The sequence below is a fragment of the Ixodes scapularis genome, unplaced genomic scaffold, assembly GCF_016920785.2.
Source record: "Ixodes scapularis isolate PalLabHiFi unplaced genomic scaffold, ASM1692078v2 PGA_scaffold12__126_contigs__length_90152505, whole genome shotgun sequence".
NCBI classification, from domain to species: Eukaryota; Metazoa; Arthropoda; class Arachnida; order Ixodida; family Ixodidae; genus Ixodes; species Ixodes scapularis.
This window is the reverse complement of record NW_024609838.1, coordinates 35,402,424-35,423,127: the sequence shown is the minus strand read 5'-3', so window position 1 is coordinate 35,423,127 and position 20,704 is coordinate 35,402,424. Positions and strand designations below refer to the sequence as shown.

The 20,704-nt window shown below is 45.0% G+C and overlaps 1 protein-coding gene across 1 annotated transcript; it reads right to left on the bottom strand.

The window, feature by feature from the left end:
• Window positions 1-214: 214 nt before the first annotated feature.
• LOC8050588 (mitochondrial potassium channel ATP-binding subunit) lies at window positions 215-20,547 on the bottom strand. The gene is made up of 18 exons (XM_029971374.4): window positions 20,188-20,547; window positions 15,025-15,328; window positions 14,491-14,661; window positions 13,382-13,527; window positions 11,840-11,915; window positions 10,263-10,403; window positions 9,846-9,931; window positions 9,313-9,410; window positions 9,048-9,153; window positions 7,850-7,922; window positions 7,664-7,783; window positions 7,508-7,580; window positions 6,158-6,291; window positions 5,589-5,660; window positions 2,737-2,915; window positions 1,236-1,294; window positions 1,087-1,175; window positions 215-403 (listed from the first exon to the last, which is right to left on the bottom strand). Exons 1-18 carry the CDS (start codon window positions 20,265-20,267, stop codon window positions 311-313), a joined length of 2,100 nt encoding a protein of 699 aa, XP_029827234.2. The 5' UTR covers window positions 20,268-20,547; the 3' UTR covers window positions 215-310.
• Window positions 20,548-20,704: the final 157 nt, after the last annotated feature.

Sequence of the window (20,704 nt, the reverse complement as noted above, 5' to 3'; positions counted from 1 at the left end):
CTTTAGGGTGATCGCCAGAACCCCAGGGGAGTTGCTGTAACACTCTTAGGGTGTTATAACAGTGCAGCTACCTCGGGAAAGTGATCCCCACCGTCGAGGGTGTAAAAAGATTCATTGCGCATAGGTAAGTTAACGAGCAGTCAATTAGGTCAATTCTTGCTCGTCGTGGAGAGTTTAGCGAAGTAGCCATCGCGGCGAAATTGAGCGAGCGATGTACTAAGTACTTAACGCTGTATTTGAGTAAGCTGCCGCTATGCAGGCGAGCATTTGAGAGTGTCGTCTCTGGTCGTATGTCCAGTGTTGCGGCCGATCACGCTGCCGCGCTAGCGCTAGCGTGGTCGTGGTGGTGTGTCAGTTTCCAGTAGACACCCTTGAGACGGCTGAGGGACTTGTGATCACCAATCTAGATGCAAAAAACGAAAAGAGAAAAAAAAAAAAAAAAACAATTACCAAACATGAATTTATTTGATATCTGATAAGTGTGACAACAAGATTTTTAATTAGGGGCCAATCGGGGAGCACTTTAAAGGGACCAGGAAACTTTTTTCTTTCACTTTAGCGAACTACTAGAGCACTTGTAACAAAAACACTGAATGCTCATAAACCATGGAATAGGAGTTAGTTTCTGCAGAAACTGTATTTATGAGGATCCTTCCCTCTCTCTCACCCCCCCCCCCCCCTTCCCCACGCCGTCGAACCTTTTTAAAGGAAGGAACAAGAAACGAGCATTTCTTGGCAACAGATAACCTGCTTACTGATTGTTGCTGCAGTCTATACAGAGCAGAGCAGAAAAATAAAACAGTTTGCTTGGTAACAGAATGCATCAATTGGGGAGCGGGGGGAGGGGAGGGGGGGACGTGCTGTTGTACTGACTGCAACACAGATTTGTTGAGCAAAGGCAATAAGATGGTCCCAACCTCATTCTTAATAGTGATCCAGTAAACAAGTGAAGCAATAACTTCAGAAATCTAGATTTAAAGCTGTAAATCACCATAGTTTTCCTCTCTTTACAGTTTAACCTTCATAAATAGACAAGTTACCACAATGCCTTTAAACTAGCCCAATGAACCAGTTTCTCGCCCGTACCTCCACAATGTTTCCGTCGAGCAGAACTGCGATGATGTCGGCGTTCCTGATGGTCGACAGCCTGTGCGCTATCACCAGTACCGTTCGTCCTGAAACACAAGTACTTTGATCTGGGCAATCCACCGTTCATGCCCAGGCTGACCACTTACCTTGGCTTACTTTGTCCAGAGTCGCTTGGACAACCTGCTCAGAGGCTGTGTCCAGGGCACTGTACAAAGATAAAAAAAATTAAACGGTGGATTAGCTCGGCTATGCCAGGATACACGCAGCGTGAGCGTATGCGCATAAGATGAGAGGCACTATCAAGCGGCTCTGGTGCAGCGTCAGACTTGGCATCTGCGCAACGGAGGCCCGCAGCTCGGCACGCGGCGGCGCCAGTGCCTCTGCCGCGGCTATGACGTCACTCCTCTGGAATGCGCAGACCAATGAGGGCCAGCTGTGCGCCGTGTGACGTCACTGCTCCTCGCGCATGCGCAGCACGGCTCTTTGGGAGCCACGCGAAACTGCTCACCCTCGGCTAGTGTAACTCACTTTACAAAAAGAAGTGTCACATTCTTGTCCTAATTTAAATAATAAACAAATTTTGGCCATCTTTACTTGTGGTTCATCCAGTCAATTATCCAACATGCTGTGTACCTCAATAACTTGGCTTTTTGACAGTGAATACAAAAATAAAACAATTTTTTTTTTCTTTTTTGTGAGATACAAAGTTTTCCTAGGAAAAGTTTGGCCAGCGTTCGGTAAAAAACTTTGTGGTACGAGATCAAAGGCTAAAAACTAAAGTAGGTCACAGCATTGTTTCTAAAACACCTCCCGTTCAAAACAAGGAACCCATAAACAACGCATTGGTTTCTGTGCACAGCCTTGTTATTAAAGGCCACCACAGATCTCAGGGAACTCGCAGACAGGGCTCTTACTACTTCAGTGGACCATTCCTGAAGAACCAAAGGCTCCCTCTGCATCCCTCTCCCGAAACCAAAAAGATAAAGAGAAGAGTTTCGACAAACTCAAAGGTGTCATACTAAGTGTATCTCAACTTTCAATTGACCAATCTCACCAAACGTTTGGCGAATGCGTGCCGCTGCCATAACTCTAGTTCACAGGAGGCAAAGGGCAGTGCACGAGAGGGCTCCTACTGTCTCATGCTCCACACGCGCAGAGCTCCAGCGAGGTTGTCGCACGTGCAGAAAGACTGAAGTTCCCTCAATGCATTGTGTCAGCGGTGACATAGTCAAACTGGCTGGTAAGATCGGCCTATTCACGGTAAGAAAAAAAAAAATACACACACACTCACTATCATTTAGGCTGAAGCTCAACTGTCTCTAGCATAAAACCGCTGACCGGCACTTCAAATATACTGCCTGGAATGCTTCTTCAGCTAGGGCGTTTACTGCATTCCCATTAATGGTGCCTCGATTTCCACCCGATGATGTTGCAGAACTAATAGTGCCGTTGCCTACTTCGATCCTGGGAGCGGCACAGCAGCAGAGGGGGCCACGGCAGACAACTGCTCTGCCGTAGGTCGCTCTGCAGCTCGACAGTCCCCGGAAGCTTTAGCAGCCACGAATTTGGGCGCGACGGGACCACTCCCGATGCGTGGGCAGCACAAGATGCTAGACGCACGAGTCGAGAACGTGTTTCAGGCATTACCTCGTTGCCTCGTCGAGTATCAAGACGTGCGGGTTCTTCACGAGAGCGCGAGCGATCGCTATCCGCTGCTTCTGTCCGCCGGAGACGGTGACGCCCCGCTCCCCCAGCACGGTGTCGTACTGCTTAGGGAAGGAGGTGATGAAGTCGTGGGCGTTTGCTTGCCTGGCCGCTTCGTAGACCTGCCGGAGAGCAAATCGATGAGGCCACGAAAACGCCTTGATTTGTATATTGTTGCGGACGAAGAGGGATCGATGAGCATAAAAATTAAAATAAAGGTTCAATTCAAGACCCTGTGTCAGAAACAAAGGAACGAACGAGCGTCGATGTGTCGGCATGACAGCTGGATAGCGCGAAAGTGAGTCGGCAAGGCCACGCTGGGCTTCTTATCTACTAAACTTGGTATCTCTAACATTCTGCCTAGATTGTTTGAGCATGAACATTCGGGAGATTGACTCGACAATATAATGTTGGCTTCCTTATCTTACACATTCGAGGTAAGAGTAAACACGAATATTCTAGAACTACCAAGAAGCAATCCCTTCCGGCCATACACGCAGAAAAATTAATTTAGCTTGCACTGCTTGCTACTTTGTGATGCAGGCTGAAAGTAGGTTCCCACATTTGCGTTTGACTGCGATCGACTGTGTTACAACTGCTTGTACCGCTTACAATGGGAGAAAACGCTGGCGCCATCTATCTGGTCTGGTAGGCCTGGAACACTTCCGATCATCGTATAACTATAGTCTGTTGCCGGTTAAGAATAGCAGAATATGCTCCTCCCACAAAGGCCTCGACTCTTTCCACTTTAGCAGGGCGAATGCTGAAGAGGATGCGAGTGGAGAGGAGGAGAACGTCGATGACGGCGAGCAGAGAGCTTTGTGGTGAGGGGGGCTTGTCCCGTTTTTCTTTACCTCCCACAGAGTATAGACGAAAAGTTTTGCAGTATTTGCGAGGTCAAATCTATGCACCATCTACAGGGTGAAACAAGGAGACGCCAGACTCTTTAAATCGACCGGAAAATTCGGTTTCTTAACCTATCGCGCTACGACTTTGTGCAGCGTTGCCCACAGATGGTGCATTTTTTTTGTAAAATTTGCGAAGAGCGAACTTACCTGAGGAAAAAGTAAAGAAAGAAAAAGGCTTAGCTCCTATGGAAACGCAGCGACGCCACCGGCCTGCAAACAACATGGCGCCGTTTCGCACGGGAGACAAGAGATGGCGCAAGCGGTCGCGATGCCAACTGCCGCCAACGGACGAGCAGACGACGCTGAGAGCCGGCCCTTTTGCAGACAAGGAACTGCAGTTCCTTGCTGTTACCGCGCCTGTCTTTTTTTGTCTGTGCGACTGTCGCCGCCTGCGGAACGCGCACCGCTTTTGAGTCGAAAAGATTGTCTGCTAAAAAGGCCTGCTCTCGGCGCCGTATGCTCGTTCGTTGGCGGCGTTTGTTGCGCCATCTCTTGTCTCCCGTGCGAAACGGCGCCGTGTTGTTTGCAGACCGGTGGCATCGCTGCGTTTCCATAGGAGCTAAGCCTTTTTCTTTCTTTACTTTTTCCTCAGGTAAATTCGCTCTTCGCAAATTTTACAAAAAAAAAAAAAAAAAATGCACCATCTGTGGGCAACGCTGCACAAAGTCGTAGCGCGATAGGTTAAGAAATCGAATTTTCCGGTCGATTTAAAGAGCCTGGAGTCTCCTTGTTTCACTCTGTAGATGAAATAGTTGTTTGTAGCCATGAGCAAATAGTGCATTTCTTTTTAGTTTGAAGTAAATTCAAGGCGAATAGTGGTTTTGGTCGAATATTTGGATTCGAATATCGAATAGTTTCTTCAAGCCTTTCACTTCTGTTGCACCCAGCTAAAGTCATGAAGGTTGCTCCCCAGCTTCCACTTGTCCATTTATAAGCTAATTTTAATCAAACTATATTTATGGACTGTGGCCTCAGTAAGTCCAATGCCTTGGAGTCACAAGTAAGCGACGGATTTGACATAAAATTAATCCCATAGAGATGCCCAGCTTTACCAGATTTAGTGAATTTACAAATCTTGCTATAAACAAAAAAATCTTTCTTCAATCTCGAATCAAAAAAAAAAAAATCACGAATGATGAACACAGGTTGTCAAGGCATCTCTGCCTAATATGTGCTCTTGCATAACAGTGACAGTTTAACTTTGAAAATTTTACTGCAATGTCGCTACCAACATTCATGAAATTTGTTGTCTTTCAAATATATATCAGGCACGCGCACACGTGTGCTTTTGTCCCAAAGACACACTTGCGAAATTCAGACTTTCTGTTGATCGCGGCGGGTTACCCCGTTGAGAGCACCTCACACCTCAAAGACATTGTCAACCTCCAGGACGCCATCGAATTTCGAGACGCAGTTTCCGTCATTGTACATAACACCAACTCCCCTCTCCAACACCTTACGGCCCTGAAGGTATTGTAAATCAATAAATAAATACCACACACCACAGAGCACCAGTGCGCTGCGGAAAAGCAACACCCGTGGAGCTCGCTTCTGCGGGTGTTGCTTCTCCGCAGCGCACCGGTGCTCTGTAAGAAGTGCACTCAACAGGGCTAACCTGCTGCATCAACACTTCGAAAAATACTATTGCAGTTCTTCTCGCAGCAAATATTGAATAATGAATTATTCTGAACTACTATTCAAAATTTCAAATATTCTCACTTCACTAGTTTTTGTATAACATTGCCAGAACTATTCCAAGCACAGTGCAAAAATAATGCATAAAATGTATGCACATGCTATGCAGCACCGTTACCACAATATTTACACTTGAAATTTCTAAAACATTTGCACATGGTAAAATGCAGGTAAACGAGTCTGGTTTCTCACCTCCTCGTCTGTTGCCTCAGGATTCCCGTAGCGGATGTTCTCCATGATGCTAGTTGCAAACAGTACAGGCTCCTAGAAAGGGTTAGTTAATCAATTAATCACCTATTCGAGCTGTTTAACTCGGTCATAGTGTTGATAAGAGATGAAACAAAGGTCATCTAGTTAACAAGCATAACCATAATATACTACTACTAGTACCACAGCTCTAGGCATGAACCTCTTGATGTAGAGAATGACACCATTCAATACCACTAATTTTTAATGTGACATCTCCAAACTTAAGGCATAATGTACATTTCTATTGCATCAGTAAAAAATGACCAGTAACTACAAACTCCATCCATCACCATATGTTCCAAGTAGCATATCACTATTACTGTCAGCTTGCCAGCCAAATAATATTGGAGCAATCAGAGAGTCCGATTGCAATCCTGACTTCGAGTGTGGTTTGCAATGGTTTGCCGACTGCTGAAGCGCCATTCAGCCGAAGTTTATGCAGCATTCCCACATGACCGGGATTATAAGTCAATTCGTATTAGCAGTGCAGAGCTGACTGACTGACTGATTACCTGTCGGATAAAGCCGATGACCTTTCTTCGAAGCCAACTGGGGTCCAGGTCTTTGATGTTGTGACCGTCGAGAGTTATGACTCCCTCTGACACGTCGTAGAACCTTTCCAGGAGGGCGGCTATCGTGGACTTCCCTAGAAGAAGACGGAAGCGTCACAACTTGGATCAGCAAAAGAACCAGAACAAAAAATTTGCTGAGCCACTGGAAAACACTTCAGCCGCACGGTTATGTTCACGTGTCAGTAACACTGAAAACCAAAACCATCGTCAGAAATATCCCTCAAAAACCAGCCATTTTTGTAGTTCTTCCTATAGCTCATTCGAGTCAATTATCACATATAATATTTCTTACAGGCATGACTATGACATGGGGCTTTCATGAGAAAATAAATCTCACGCTAAGGTCGCAGCAGGGGTTACTGTGCTCACGGGGAACACATACTGCAAGCTGCGACATGTACAATCTTAAGCATAGGCCCTCATCTGAAAAATATCCCCGCTTCAAACTTTGAATTGAAATGTGCTAAAAACAGAAAAGTGCAATGTGTACAAGATGCTGAATAGGCACTCGTTTGTAGCAGTGGCGTCAATAGGGTCAGCAGCGCCCAGGGTGGTAGCCCGCCGTGACACCCCCTTCCCGCTCCCCCTCTCGTAGCCCGCCGTGACACCCCCCCCCCCCCCCCCCCCCCCCCCCCCCCTCCCCCGAGAGCTGCACGGACCGCCCTCTTTTGTGATACCACTGGTGTGTAGGTGGGAAGGCTGCAGAAGCAACATCAAGTTCACTTGCTCCCTTGAAGTTCCCAGAAAAGCACAGGTGTTTATAAAAGAAGCAACCTTTACAGGCAGAGTGTAAAAGTGCATAACCTACAAAAACAATTTTTTTTTTTTAAAAACATAAGTAGATAGATTGCAATTTTGGATAACTAGATAGAGATGCACAATCGTATAAGAAGAAAGTCGAGCCAATCCGAGAGCGCAAACAGGCAAAATTTACTGGCTGCTGTTGCTCGAAATTAAGCAGAAAAATTTTTTAACTGCCATTTTTCGCTGTACGTCACGAGAAACTTTCCTCAAAAAACATGTTTAATATAACATTTACGTCCCCAGACTCATTGCTGGTCTTGTGACACGCTTCTATTTCAAGGTTGACATTCAATACAGAAGCATGTATCATAAACTTAAAATGACTCGCATTATATTTTTTTGCAGGGAAAGTTTATTTTGTGACATGCATGCTCTATTCATACATTCAAAGAAATATTCGTTTTAGTTGAGTGCCTCTTAAAGATAATATTCATTTTCGAGAAAGTAATATAAAAAAAAACTTTAGAAGCTGTCCTGCCTCCTTACCACTTCCAGACGGTCCACATATGGCCACGATTTTTCCGGCAGGAAGTTTGAGTGTGACATCGTCGATCACGGTCTGCAGCAAGAAACAAAAAACAATGTAAGTGGAACCCGACTGATTCGCTAATAAACGCCAATGCACTAATGAAGTACCCGTACCTCATTAGGTCTACTGGAGTATGCGAAGGAGACGTGGTGGAACTCGATATCTCCCCGCAAAGATTTCAGGTCGAGCTGTTTCCCGCCGGTGATGGAGACGTCACCTTTCATGCTGATCAGCTATTGATGTAAAAAAAAAAGAAGTGGATTACCTACAAAATAAATAAATAAACAAAAAAAAGTCACCTCGAAGATCCTCGCTCCGGATGACATTCCCCGCACGTACTGGCCGAACAGCACAAATATTTGACTAAGAGACCTGAAAAAAAAAAAAAAAAAGAACAAGACAGTATAATTATAGTGTATCGTGGCAATAATAATTAAGTTGTGTGTATGTTTAGACAGAGGAAAGTTAATCAGCCCCAACGGACATCTGGTGTCTCTATTGTAAAGGCAAAATTTAAGCCTCTGCAGTATACCACAGCTAGCCTTAGGTTTTTAACTGGCACCACACAGTAGTCATACACGACCGCATGCCGCTACGAAGCTCATTTAGATCAAATCAGGCAGGGGTGGGGATTGAACCCAGGATGCCTGGATTCTGCAGCGCAAGCTTTTGTTCCGAGTGCTACGAGCTATTCTGCATTATACCCAAGATTAAAGTTTAGCAATCCTCACATTAGAGCAGGTAATGCAGTGATACTGGTTAACCCACCAAAGATCGAAACAAACCTTTTTTTTTGCTTTGGCATTTCTGGTGCCAAGCACCACCTTGCCCGCCGTTCCTTCCTATCTCCGCACATGTTACATACTCACTCCTGCTCTATCTTTTAGAACTCCCAGTTTTATCAGAACTGCACCTTAAGAGAAACAAAGAAAGGGTGCCCCAAAAGGGCTGACACCAAATCATAACTGGTACTGACTCACAAAAATAGCAGTTGGCAAGCATTCAGACAGTTCTACTAGAAGCCAGTCTTTATGAGCAGAGCATGTTTATTTAATGGGCAACTCCAGTCAATATTTTCAAATTTGGGATTACAGCTGTTTTCAGCTCGGTCAGTGTCCCTAAGTTACAAGGTACTATCATTTTTTTTTTCTTTTCTCGATATTGTGCATGGTTTTATAAATATCACAGTTCAAGGTTTGGTTTTGGGCATTTATGGCAAAACTGAAACTATCTGCTAGAGAGGAATCACAACACTGATATCACCTAATGTGACGTCACGGTGGTGCTGAGCTGCGCGTTGCCCAGTGTTGCTCGACTAAAAGCTAACCTGCTTGCCACCTGCTAAAGAGCGGCTGGTTGCATCTTTAAAATCGGTTTTAGTGGAGTATGCGGCTTCACTTTGACATACTATTTCGGCTGTTATCATATTTCGTGCCACTTAAGCGACACCAGTGATTTATTTTGGTTTCGTTTCTGATCGGAAGCATAACGACTTACCTCTGAATCATCTGGGTGGCTACAAGGAAAGACATGAGCTGCCCCGGTTCAAGGCTGTTCTCTTCCATCATGTTTCCACCCATGTACAACACACCCAGCACCAAGCCTGCGAAGTGAGAAAAACATGACCGGTTCATGGTGCAAAGGACCGTCCTTAAGTTAACACCTCCTTTCAAAGCGGTCTACGACGCTTGAGTCCCGCACAACTGCCCGACAAATGGCAGAAATAAAACGCAAATACAAAGGCGCCGTCCCGGGCTCGCACCGTTTATGGCCAGGTTCGTCAGTCCTTGAAAGCAGCCTATGCCGACTCCAAGTGCCGTGTGCAGATGCTCCGCCTTGTCCAGCTCCTTGTGAAAAAGCCTGCAGCAGAACGAACGCAACCCTCTTTGGAATGCGTCGATTATCGAACAGATCCTCATTTGCGTTCCGCTGTGATCGACGTGCATTGCAACCGCTCGATACCGCTTATAATGAGGGCACACCCTGCTGCCATCCGCCGAATGTCTCTGAAACACTTCCGATTTGCGCATATTTTACGCACCATTTTTTCACCGCGCACTTGAAAGAATTCTGGCAATGTCATGAGCCCCCCACTTCTCGTAACTAGTGCGTAGATTCAATCTCACAAATACCGCAAAACCTTCTGTCTAGTTTATACGCAAACCAAAAGTGCTCCGGGGCCATTCGACAGGTGGCACCGGTGTGCCATCTCGTCACAAGCACTACGAGCGGATGCACTGCGGTCCATCACGCTCAAATTGTAAATGCGTAAGCCAGCGCTCGAGCTGTCCTTACTTGGCTTCGGCGTCTTCCATGGCAAAGGCTCGGACCGTCCGAATGTTGCTCACGGCTTCATCCGCCACACCGGCTGCCCTCGCCGTCTGCAAAGATGAGCCCCGTCGTGCCATCCGGATCGACGCTCCTCCAGATTGAGGAGTGGAAGACACGAGTGCCGATCCTGATCACGCGGCAGCAGACGCAAACTTTAGAAAAGTTGACCTCGGCACGCTCCAGAATAAGCGGTGGAACCCGTCGTTGGTCGGATGCGTAGATGAAGTATGAGATCTTTGTTTCGTCATGTTACCGACTCCTTCTCCGGGAAGCCGGATAGCGAGTCACAAAGCTCGCAACTTTGGAATCTCGCAACATCTGCCGCATTTCGCTCACGTGCCAATGGCTTTGACTGATTTTATAAGTGCAAGTGAACGGTACCTGTTCTTGGGCTGCTCGGGAAAGTGCTCGAAGGAAAGACCCGAAGGCGGTGCCGGCTGCAATCATCACGGGCACCACGGCGACCATCCAGGCTGTCATCGAGGGCGAAATGTAATAGAGGGAAACCCCACAGCCTACCGTCTGCAGGAGAAAGAAGGAAAAGGAAAAACTTAAAATGCTGCACAGCTGACCGACCAAACAACAATTATGAGCAGTGAAGCCATTTTATGTTTTGTTTTGTTTAACCAGCAGCGCCCAGAGGGCATTCTTGAAGAAAAGTGACAGAGGTACAAGTATAGAAAAATATAGTATACAAAGAGATGCACTTACACACAAATATAAAAGCATTAATAATCTTGACTACCTAGGAAAAATGTATCGTAACACAAGAAAGAAATCATTTTTCATTTTCGTTTGCAAAAAATCGAGTTGTTCGAGAGCATCGACACAATATTGCTGAGTAGCCGATTTCATCGTTCAAATGCATGTGGAAAAAACGAGTACTTGAAAGCAGCGGTGCAATGGTTGAATTCTCAAACTTTAAAAGCAGGATCCGACCTTAGTGAATAAATTATGATCGATATAATTATCTACTTTTGTCCATTCCCATTTTATTTTAGTCCGTGTCAAGCATCAGTTTTAATCGAAAACATTTTCTACGAAAAGACAGTGGCCGCATAAATTGAAGGCAATTCTCGAGTGGCCTGATGCATTTCGTTATACCCACACCTTCCAAAAACAAGTCTCGCGGCTTTGGGTTCCACCCTCTCGACGTGATCAATAAGCGCACGATAAAAAGAATCCCAAACTGCGCGAGAATGGCAATAAAGAGTTTCTTTGGCATTCAGGGGGCAGTTTCCAAGATTACTTTTTTAAAACTCCTAATTTTTTGTTTAGCTGTAAATGTGACATGCCACGTATGTCACCTCCAGGGAAAGGTTTCGTGTGAGACAATGTGTCTCACGAAACGCAGGCCGAAACTTCCCCACCAAACACTGTGCACCACACAGAAGACATACCGTAAACGCCACATTGGTCAAACCCATGGGGCATATTTAGGAAGCTGTGCAGTACTTGCTACGATTGAGCGGTCAATTATTAAAGCAGAATGTGTTTTACGAGTTGTTTCCTAGGAGAAAGTTGTCATGACCGGGCTTCATGAACAACTGACCTTAACGAGCGTCGTGGACGAGCGTCGTGAATGAGCGTCGTGAACAAGTGACACATCGGGAGCATTGCCCGATGGTAAGGTCATGTGTAAAGTTTATATATAAAGCTCGAGCACCAGTGAGGCTCGAACCTGGATCGGTGCAGTGGTAGTTGGGTTTTATAGCCACTAAGCTGCATTGCACAGCTGGTCCACCTAGTCACCAACAGCCAATGACACAACCCCATCAGCTACGATCCAATGACAAGATGCTCTGAACTCAACGTGCCCTGCATTTGCTAAGCTGTCAGTGAAGAGAGAGCACCAAAAGTATTCTGTTCAAATGGCTTTTGCATGGGAAACCAAAACAACAAACAAGCACTGAAAAAAAAAAAAAAAAAAAAAAAAATGTGAGACTGCTTTGACGAACCTGGGCAAAGCTGCGAAGTCCCTGAGAGATGCAAAGCTTGAAGGCGCTCTTAAACTCCTGGACATCTCCGCTCAGGCTGCGAAAGGGAACGGCCTCCTGAGGCTCATTACCAGCTTCAAACACAATGCGAAAAGACACGTTTTTAAATGACAGGAAACTTTGTGTAGCAGCATTGCTCTCCGTGTTGAGAATGACGTGTGGAGTAAGATGCAGGATATGGCATACAATGTAATGTGTGGCTATTGACGCTATTAGAACATTTTGCTTAGCATAAGACACTGGTTATCGCTGTACCAACGTGGCACTTGAACTGAAACAGGAGATCCATGGGCTGTTATTCAACATTTACTAGCACTGCGTAAAGACTCCCAATATTTTAAGCGATGCTCTTGTAAACTTTGTTGAGAGCAACGCTCAACTAGTAATTAGAACGGCACACCATGGATAACTGATACTTGCGTCTGTCCAATTAACACTAAAGAAGGTGGAAACATATCCGAGTGGATAAATGCTGAATTAATAAAGACCCACAAGCTTGCGTGACGACAGAAAGCACTTGCAGATACTAATTAAAGTTGAAAAATTATCAGCCTGAAGGTTCCCTTAGAGCCCAGCTAATGAAGCAGTAGAAATGTTTAGTGGCCGGTTATTTCATCCAGATTTACCAAGGAAGAAGCCTCCTACTCACGTCTCTTTGCTCGACTATTATCTACACCATTGTTTTAACCTACGGTATTGCATACTAATTATAGAAAAAATACCACAACATTTAATTTAAAATCGACAATGTGCACAAATGTGAAAGGAAGCATTCACGTGGCCTCCACATGTTCATCTGGAGTCTGTGTGAATATTCCTTTAATTTTCGTGCAAACTGCCAATTTTAAATATGGTTTCTGAGTTTTCGAGATGTGGCAAGACTTGTGACAAACAGCAGAGCACTCGTCACTTCCAAGTAAAATTTTCTGCGTTTCTTCATGAGCTAAGGTGGAACACCACGTTGAAGCCATCCTCAGGTAGGAAGTTCGATTCCCGGTCGAGGTGCCCGCAATCTGACGGAGGCTTATTACGGAGAAAGCATGCTGAGCTTTCGGTTGCATGTCAAAAGATCCCCAGCGTAGTCCAAATTAATCCTCAGTCATCCAATGTGCCAGGTGCCCTTTGTTGGTTTGACACTTGAAACCACCAAATTTGACTTTCACGTTAAAGCCATGCGGCTAAGCCACCTTTCTCTGCAGTTGCAGTCACCAAGCGTTTTTTTTATTTTTTTATTTCTGAGACAATAAAGTTTTTTTTATGATGAAATTCAAAACAAACAACAAAATAGCCTGCAGGGGTCAGAGCAATAGTGGTCGCACTGCCACCTGCAGGAGAGTGCACAAAGTAAAAGCTCCGAAACTGAAATGTGAGCCAGGCTTATGGCTCAGCTTTCAGCACGACTGTCGCAGGCAAGCGACAGTCGTGATTAGCAGCCAAGGGATTAAAGAATAAGGACTTACTACCCAGGTCGGCCGCCGCGGGACAGTGGCTTTGAGAAAATACCTGTTCATGATCTCCCCAGTCCTTGTCTTGTCAAAGAAGTCCATGTCCTGTTTGAGGACGGACTCAAAGATGGCCTGGCGCAGCCGAGCCGCAAATCTTTCACCCGTGTACGACAGTGTCGAGATGTAGATGCTTGTGAAGATGCTCTGCATATTGGGTTTGTCAAGGTGTAGCATAAGGCAAAACACCCTAGCAGCATTCAGCAACTCAAAAGGGACAACCATATCATAGCCATATAGCATTTTTCATTCAGCAAGCACTGTGCTGCTGTGAGATTCGTTACGTTCTGCACTGGAACCCTCCGTGTCAAAGAAGGAAATTTCTCCACCTCAAACTCTTGCACAAAGTTTTTGCTTTTAAAACAATGATGCTATTTGTATGCCCATGTATACTTTTGAGCCCACCTATGTACTATCAGAAAGGAGAGAGAATTAAAAAAAAAGATTTGTTCATTCAAATGCAGAACAGATGTTTACAAATGCTCTTTTTTTCTGCAGTTCATAGACGACTGGAATAGAGTGCTGAGCAATATTGTAAAAACGACATTGTCTGAGCTTTTTTTTTTTTTTTTCAGAAGGTTCGAGATTATTTATAGATTTATTTCCAATCACTGTGGTTTTTTTTTTATTTGCACTGAAATATTTTGTGTACTGTAATGTTTTTTCAGGTGATGTAGGTATTCTAATAAATAAATAAATAAATAAATCACACGCAACATACATTGTAAACGACTTAACACTTTTGGGAGGACCTAACTTTTGCAAATATTGAGACTTTGAAAATATAAAAAACTGATCACACGAATACATCATTCCGCAGTAATGATTACCCTACAAAGCATAGCACTCCCTATTGCAAAACTCTCTGTCCACGAGATATTCCAGAACCCATTACCCCACGAAAATAAAGCTGTTTACAGTAGATCAAAATGTGAGCGTTACTGCTGAAGAACTTTTCACACCAATTGCTCTACGTCGCTGCATTGGCACTCACCATTTGTGGGCATAGCACCGTTTCCATAGTACAAAATTTGAGCTCCGCTTACTAATAGCGTACTTTTCGAGTACAACATGCTACCCAAAAGAACTTGGAAAAGCATCTTAACCCACCTGCAGGATAAAAATGGTGAGCAGACGAAAGGCGGGCCCCCGAATCTCTTCGAAGAACTCCGAGCTGTCACTGAGTGGTGCGACATTGCTTGTGATCTTGCTGAGGACATTCACAACGGCACCGAGGCAGATAGGGATGTTGATGTTGAGCGCGGCCACAGCTAAGGCACTCTGTTGAGAGAATAGAGAAGTGAAAGGATATAGTGCAAAACACTTTAAACTTGGTGTTTGGAATCAAACTCTTATTGCAAAGCACAAAAGACGAGTAGGAGTGAACATCTTAATGTGAAAATATAACAGCTCTAGATCTTACAGGCAAATCAGGCTTCAGTCACTGATTGGCTCATGCAATGGAGCATTATGCTAATGTTTCAAAGGAGTTGTGGCATCAATGAGAACAATGTGAGTGTCTCTTGGTAACGTTCAACGAATACAGATGCAAATGAATAACCTATGTGAGCATTTATGTAAGAACGTGAAATCCCGACTGCCCTGTCTTGACGTCAAGGTAGGGAGACAGTTGGGGAAACTCACAATGACGGCGACAAGCAGAGGCAACCAATCCGGCTTGAGAAAGCGAAAGAACGCCGACCAATCGAAAGGGGCGCGGCATTCCTTCTTGGCCTCCAGTAGCCGTGTCCTGGGCGCTTTGCACTCCGCCCTCGGAAGCGTCAGGCACTTGGCGGTTGTCAGTGAAATGCAACAGCCTCCTCCGAGTAGCCAGAGGTGAAGGGAACTCCTCTGAGTGGATGTCCGAGCTCCTTTAAATGCATGTGCCGGCAGCCTTGCGAGTCCGGCGGAGACCTTGCTCCGGCAGATGTTGCGAAGTGTGACATTGCTGAAAATAGGAATTAGGTGTTGTTTGGGTTTGGATTGCACTTCTTCAAGCTTGACGTATTAGGTTACTGGCAGACTTGTGCCCGTTACTTGGAAAATGTAATGAATTCCAATTAGAAATTACCGAGCCTCAAATGTCATGGACTACCATTACAAATTGTTTTCGCTGAAAAGTAACAAATTACTTTACTCGTCATGTTACTAATTGCTTCACAATACTTTTTCCTATACTTATAAAAAAAAACTTTCAGCCGCTCCATTCTGGTGAAGAGGGAAGACCAGCGAAGCTGTACTATGGTGGGAATGAAGTAATGGCCAGCTGCAAGTTGGCAAGCCAGAGTGGAAAAGCTGGAAAGGCTGCCCCCATCACTCATAGATGGCGGTAGCTATCCAGAGTTCTGTGTCGTCATTTGTTTGCTGACGGACACGATCCTGGAGAAACTAGCCATGAACAGCTCTGCCATAAAAACAATAGAAACAACTTTGATGTTTTTAAAAATGTTCTGCAACACTACTTTCCATTTCTCATACGCCCCCCATTACAGTAGTCCTTGTAAAAATAAAATATTGTATTTAAGAGAAAGAATGTTGGTGCACTCCGTCCACCTGTAATCTCACAAGGCAGCAAAGACTGCAACCACACCTGTCATCCCGCTAGCTTACGCAATGGGAAATAATCCCTGGAATTCTGTAGACAAAGTTTCATACAAAAAATTGTGTTTTCTTTTCGGTTACCCTCTTCTTTGCAATATTTTCTATTTTGTTGAATTCGCTATCGTTATACTGCTGAATTGCCTTCCCATGCTGCTCCAGTTTCTGTATTATGTTCATATCTTAAGAAAGTAACAAGTAACTAAAGTAACCCGTGACAAATTTTTTGTAACGGAATTACATTACAAATTATTGCCGCAAAAAAGTAACGTGGCACTCAGTGGCGTCACTATAGGATCCGTGGCACCCACCAGGGTGGTGGCCTGCAGAGACACCCTCTTCCCCGGCTCTTTACCTGTCACAACACACCCGCTCGTTGCTCCTCAGGCCCACCGTAACAGCCCAACTGCAACCCGGTGCTGCACCCAGAGCAATCCACCCTCCTGCCGGCCCCGCCCACCCCCCCCCCCCCCCCCCCCCCCCCTTGCTAGTGATGCCCCTTGCTAGTGATGCCACTGCTGGCAATTACAAAATTATTTGAAAAAGTAACAGATTACAAGTAACTGTTACTTGTAACCAATAGACCATTTGCTAGATCACCCAAGCATCAAGGAGAATGCAGGGATTGGTGTTTCGCGCGCCACATGTGCAAGCCTTCCCATATAAAAGATTCAAAGTAAATAACCAAAATATAGGTTGACGAACGCGCATGCAAGCTGCCTTTTATTTTAGGTGTTTGCTTTAGAACAGTTACTACTGCCGACGCCAGCACACGCGGCGTGTGGAACACAGATCCCTGCATTCTCCTTGATGCTTGGGTAATATAGCAAAAGGTCTATTACTTCTGAAGTCTGGTTTTCGGTAGGATTCCGTGTTTTCTGAGTTTATTTTTCTTTAACTTCAGAGGTGCTTTTGAGTTTTTTTTTACTAAAAATACAGGGTTTAGCGGTGTTTATCTTTTTAGATTCCCAAACTTTTTAAATTTGGAAATTAATTTTACTGTTTCTAATCTTTCGGTATTTGAAACAAAAATAAATAATATCCCGACAAAACACGCATTAAATTTAAGAGCTGGCCTGTATCGAATGATATGTCAGCAGCTGCAATTGGTTGGAGCTCTAGTCATTGGCAACACTTAACTGTCCCACAACAAATCTTGTAAAGAAGTGTTGCTTCAATTAACGTCAATGCCTGGAGGACGTAGTCGCTGGGGAGCAAGGAAGCTCTAGCTATCCTGTCTCCCCACTATGAAATTTACAGCAGGTTTGTAGCTTTCACTGTTATAAAAACACAACCCTTTCTCTTTCTAAGAAGCACAAATAGTATGCTCCAAACTGGACACCAGAAAAACGGCTTTTGTTCTGACCCAAAAGTGCAATGACCAGTTGCTCTAAGAAACATCTTGATGAGATAAACGTGCAATATTTCGAGAAAACTGAAGTTGCCCCTCCTCTGGGTTACCATCCTTATGCTTTCGAGCAATTTATTCCTCAAATACCGTCTTTTTTGCTTTTTGTTGTGCCATTGCGACCTCGAAATTCTGAGTTTTTGGTTAAATATAAATGACCAAATTTTTACCGGCGTGTGTTTTTCCGAATTTTTCGGTTGTCTTTGAAAACACAACATTATAGGGCAACATCGAAGTGCAGCGTGTCCTCCAAAAAAAACCTACAGTGTCCTTTTCACGTCAAAAATAAACTATATGCATCACCGAATGCTCAGTTTCCGCCTAAACGTAGCGCTAGTGGGTCTAACCACGTGCTGAAATTTGATTCAATCGGCTAAGATATTTATTTACGAGAAGCAGAATCTAAGCATGTCCAGCCGTTGGGACATCTAGTTCCGAACACTAGAGTCGCAAGACATGCAAGCCCATATGCTCATGGCTCGATGGCGTCCTTGATGATGATAGAAGGCTGTGTGTTCTACCTCCCCCGTCACAAAGACTGGAACTACTAGGGTGCTATGAGTCTTCGCTGGAGATACCTTGGGGTGGGTTCCAAATCATGCAGTGGACCTCCTGAACTGGCAGGCGTTAGAAGGTCCCTTGGAGACACGGGAGGTTCCTCTAGATGATGTGTGCTGACCGAGAACAGGATGCCATCTGAAACATCAGATGTGGCTCGGTCCTTCAGGTGGCCAGCATGTGCACGTTGAACTTTACAGTCCTAATTCAGGACCTCGAACATTACACTGCCAATCCTTTTTTTAATCACGCCCTTTATCCAGTGCTGCTTTCTCAGCGGGTGCTTGATCCAGACTTTTGGATTTGCTTCAAACGAGCACAAGTTCATTGGACAGGTCCTGGGATATGTGGACGGTTTAGCCGATGGTTTTACTAAATCAAGAACCGTCCTGTAGTGCTGGTGGTTTAGAAGTTTGCATGGTGGCGGTATGGGGAGTAATGTGGTATCACATCAAGAAGTCTTGCAGGCTCTTACGGCTGTCCTTCCCTTTTGAACGGCGGAGAGCAGTCTTCAACGTCTTCATGAAATTCTTGGTCTGACCATTCCATTTGGGATGATACGGTGGCGTGAGAAGATGGTCAATGCCGTTTAAAGCCAGACACGACTTACGGTAAATTAGGAACTTACGAGCTGCAGTCTACTGTCGGTTACCAATTGTTCTGGCAGACCATGGTACTGAAAGATCCCTTGAAAGGCCTACACGGTCGCTGATGCTTTTGTGGGTGTCATCGTGATGACTTCCAGCCATTAGCTTTAAGCATCAATTACGATGAGGTAGTACTTTTGATCCAATTCTGCAAAGTCTGCATGAAGGTGATGCCAAGGTGTGCCTGGATCTTCCCAAAGAGGCAGAGTGACTGCCAAGAAGTCTTTCACGTTCTCCAATTCCTCTTAACGCGCCAGAAATAGCTTAGCTCGCTCAAACTCCTTGATTTTCCTCGGAGCGAAATGATCCTGAAGTCGTGTAATCAGGTCTTGATATGTTAGCTCGGAGAAATTCCAAGGTACAGCAGCTGAAACGTGGTTGACCCAAAAGAAGTTAATAAATTCTTCTTGCCGACATCGGCATTTATCTTTGCGACGTCCAAACAAGCTTGGAATCGTTTCAGGTAGAGCTTCCACTCTTCCTTGTCGGAGTCGAACGTCCCAGGGCCATGAAAGCGGTGGCTGCTAGTGTCCACCAGGCCTCGGTCGTTGGAGCGGCCGATGGTCAGCAGGGGTTTTTGGTCTGCATCGCCAATGTTGTAGTCTGGTTTAGCCGGTCAATATATTTATTCACGAAGAAGCAGAATCTCAGCATGCCCGGCCGTCAGGACACCTCGTTCCGAACACTCGAGTCACCGACGCACGTGTCCGTGCTCATGGCTTGATGGCGTCCTTGATGATAATAGCAGGCTGTCTGCTACACCAGGTGCCAAAGCTTCAGAACTAACCATTATCTTATTCAAAAGCTATAAGTAATTTCCTCAAACTTTCCATGAGAAAATGGGGCCAGCTTCCAGTAGCTATGCTATTCATCTCCATGTATTCTGAAGCTTCGTTGGCCGTCGTTTTCCCACTGAAAATTTCAAAAAATCCCTCAGGAATTTAAGATCAGTTAACGGCACAATCTAAAACTTTGGCACTCGATCCCGACTGCTAGCACTACATTTCAGTAGAGACGCGTTGAGAATTCGGTTATGCGCATAGTTTAAGAAAAGAACACTTCAATTTATTTTGGGGAGGGGGGGGGGGGGGGGGGGGGGGGGAGACAGCACCCTCCTTATATTAATGATAAATTACAGTTATCATGCTGTGACTCTCGGTAGTGGGTGAAATGATTTCTGGGAATAATATAGATTGCATTCTGTTTCTTTCTTGGGAGGAGGCCAAGCTTCAGCGTCTACCATCGCTTCGATGGAAAATAACATGGCCCTTATATACTATCTCTGTCGGCAGACTGCAGCAGAGATGCACAACGATGGTGGGCCAAGATGAGGTCATGAATTATGAGCCTGCTATTGGTGCCTTGCCAATCACATGGCTCTATCAGGCGCATTTGCAAACAGAAGCCGGTACGTGAAGGGGGGCATCGATGGTCCAAGCTAGCGGTTGTACTGTACTGGCTAAATTTCTCATTTACAGGGGAGAGGTAAGCCCACTGAGGCAGACTAACTTCCGGCAGTCTGAACATGCGTATACAGCACAATTACTTGCCGCAGCGCGTAACGACTTTGAAGTTTGCCTGAAGGTTTTCACGTACCTTATAAGTGCTGTATGCGTCAGCTTCTTTATATGGTATTTACACAGCACACTACGCACTCCGAGAGCTGCAGAGATCATGTTGAACGTCGTTACGATCCACGAACGCGCGAGCTACGAAGCACGCACTTCTGGAGTCATGATGATCCTAGCACTGCTTTCATAACGATACGAGATACGTTGAGCTACACAGGCACACAGGTAGTCTTGTCCTGATAAAATTTTGGCACTGTCGTTAGACGCTTGTCATAGTGTTACTGTGTTCACGGTGGAGACTGAGTTCGAATTCAAGATCTGCTACTGCTAATCTAGCAGCCGACCGATTAGAACACCAAGAGCGAACATGTCGATTCAGCCGATTTGTCGACGTTCTTCGATAGTATTATATTTCTAATTTTATTTGAACTCGTATTTTTTAGAGTTTGTTTTTGAATTATACAACAAAATTTAAATTTATTTGTTTATTTTATGATTGTGTTACTTTTAATGTTATAAACACATGACATTCGCAACTTTCA

What these genes read in the sequence shown, in the direction of transcription:
- LOC8050588 (XM_029971374.4), bottom strand. Translation starts at nt 20,267, where the DNA reads ATGATCTCTGCAGCTCTCGGAGTGCGTAGTGTGCTGTGTAAATACCAT. An exon ending in ACTGGGGAGATCATGAACAG is followed by an intron (nt 11,916 to 13,381) that starts GTATTTTCTCAA and finishes TCCCTTTCGCAG; the next exon opens with CCTGAGCGGAGATGTCCAGG. An exon ending in ATACTCGACGAGGCAACGAG is followed by an intron (nt 1,295 to 2,736) that starts GTAATGCCTGAA and finishes ATCTTTGTACAG; the next exon opens with TGCCCTGGACACAGCCTCTG.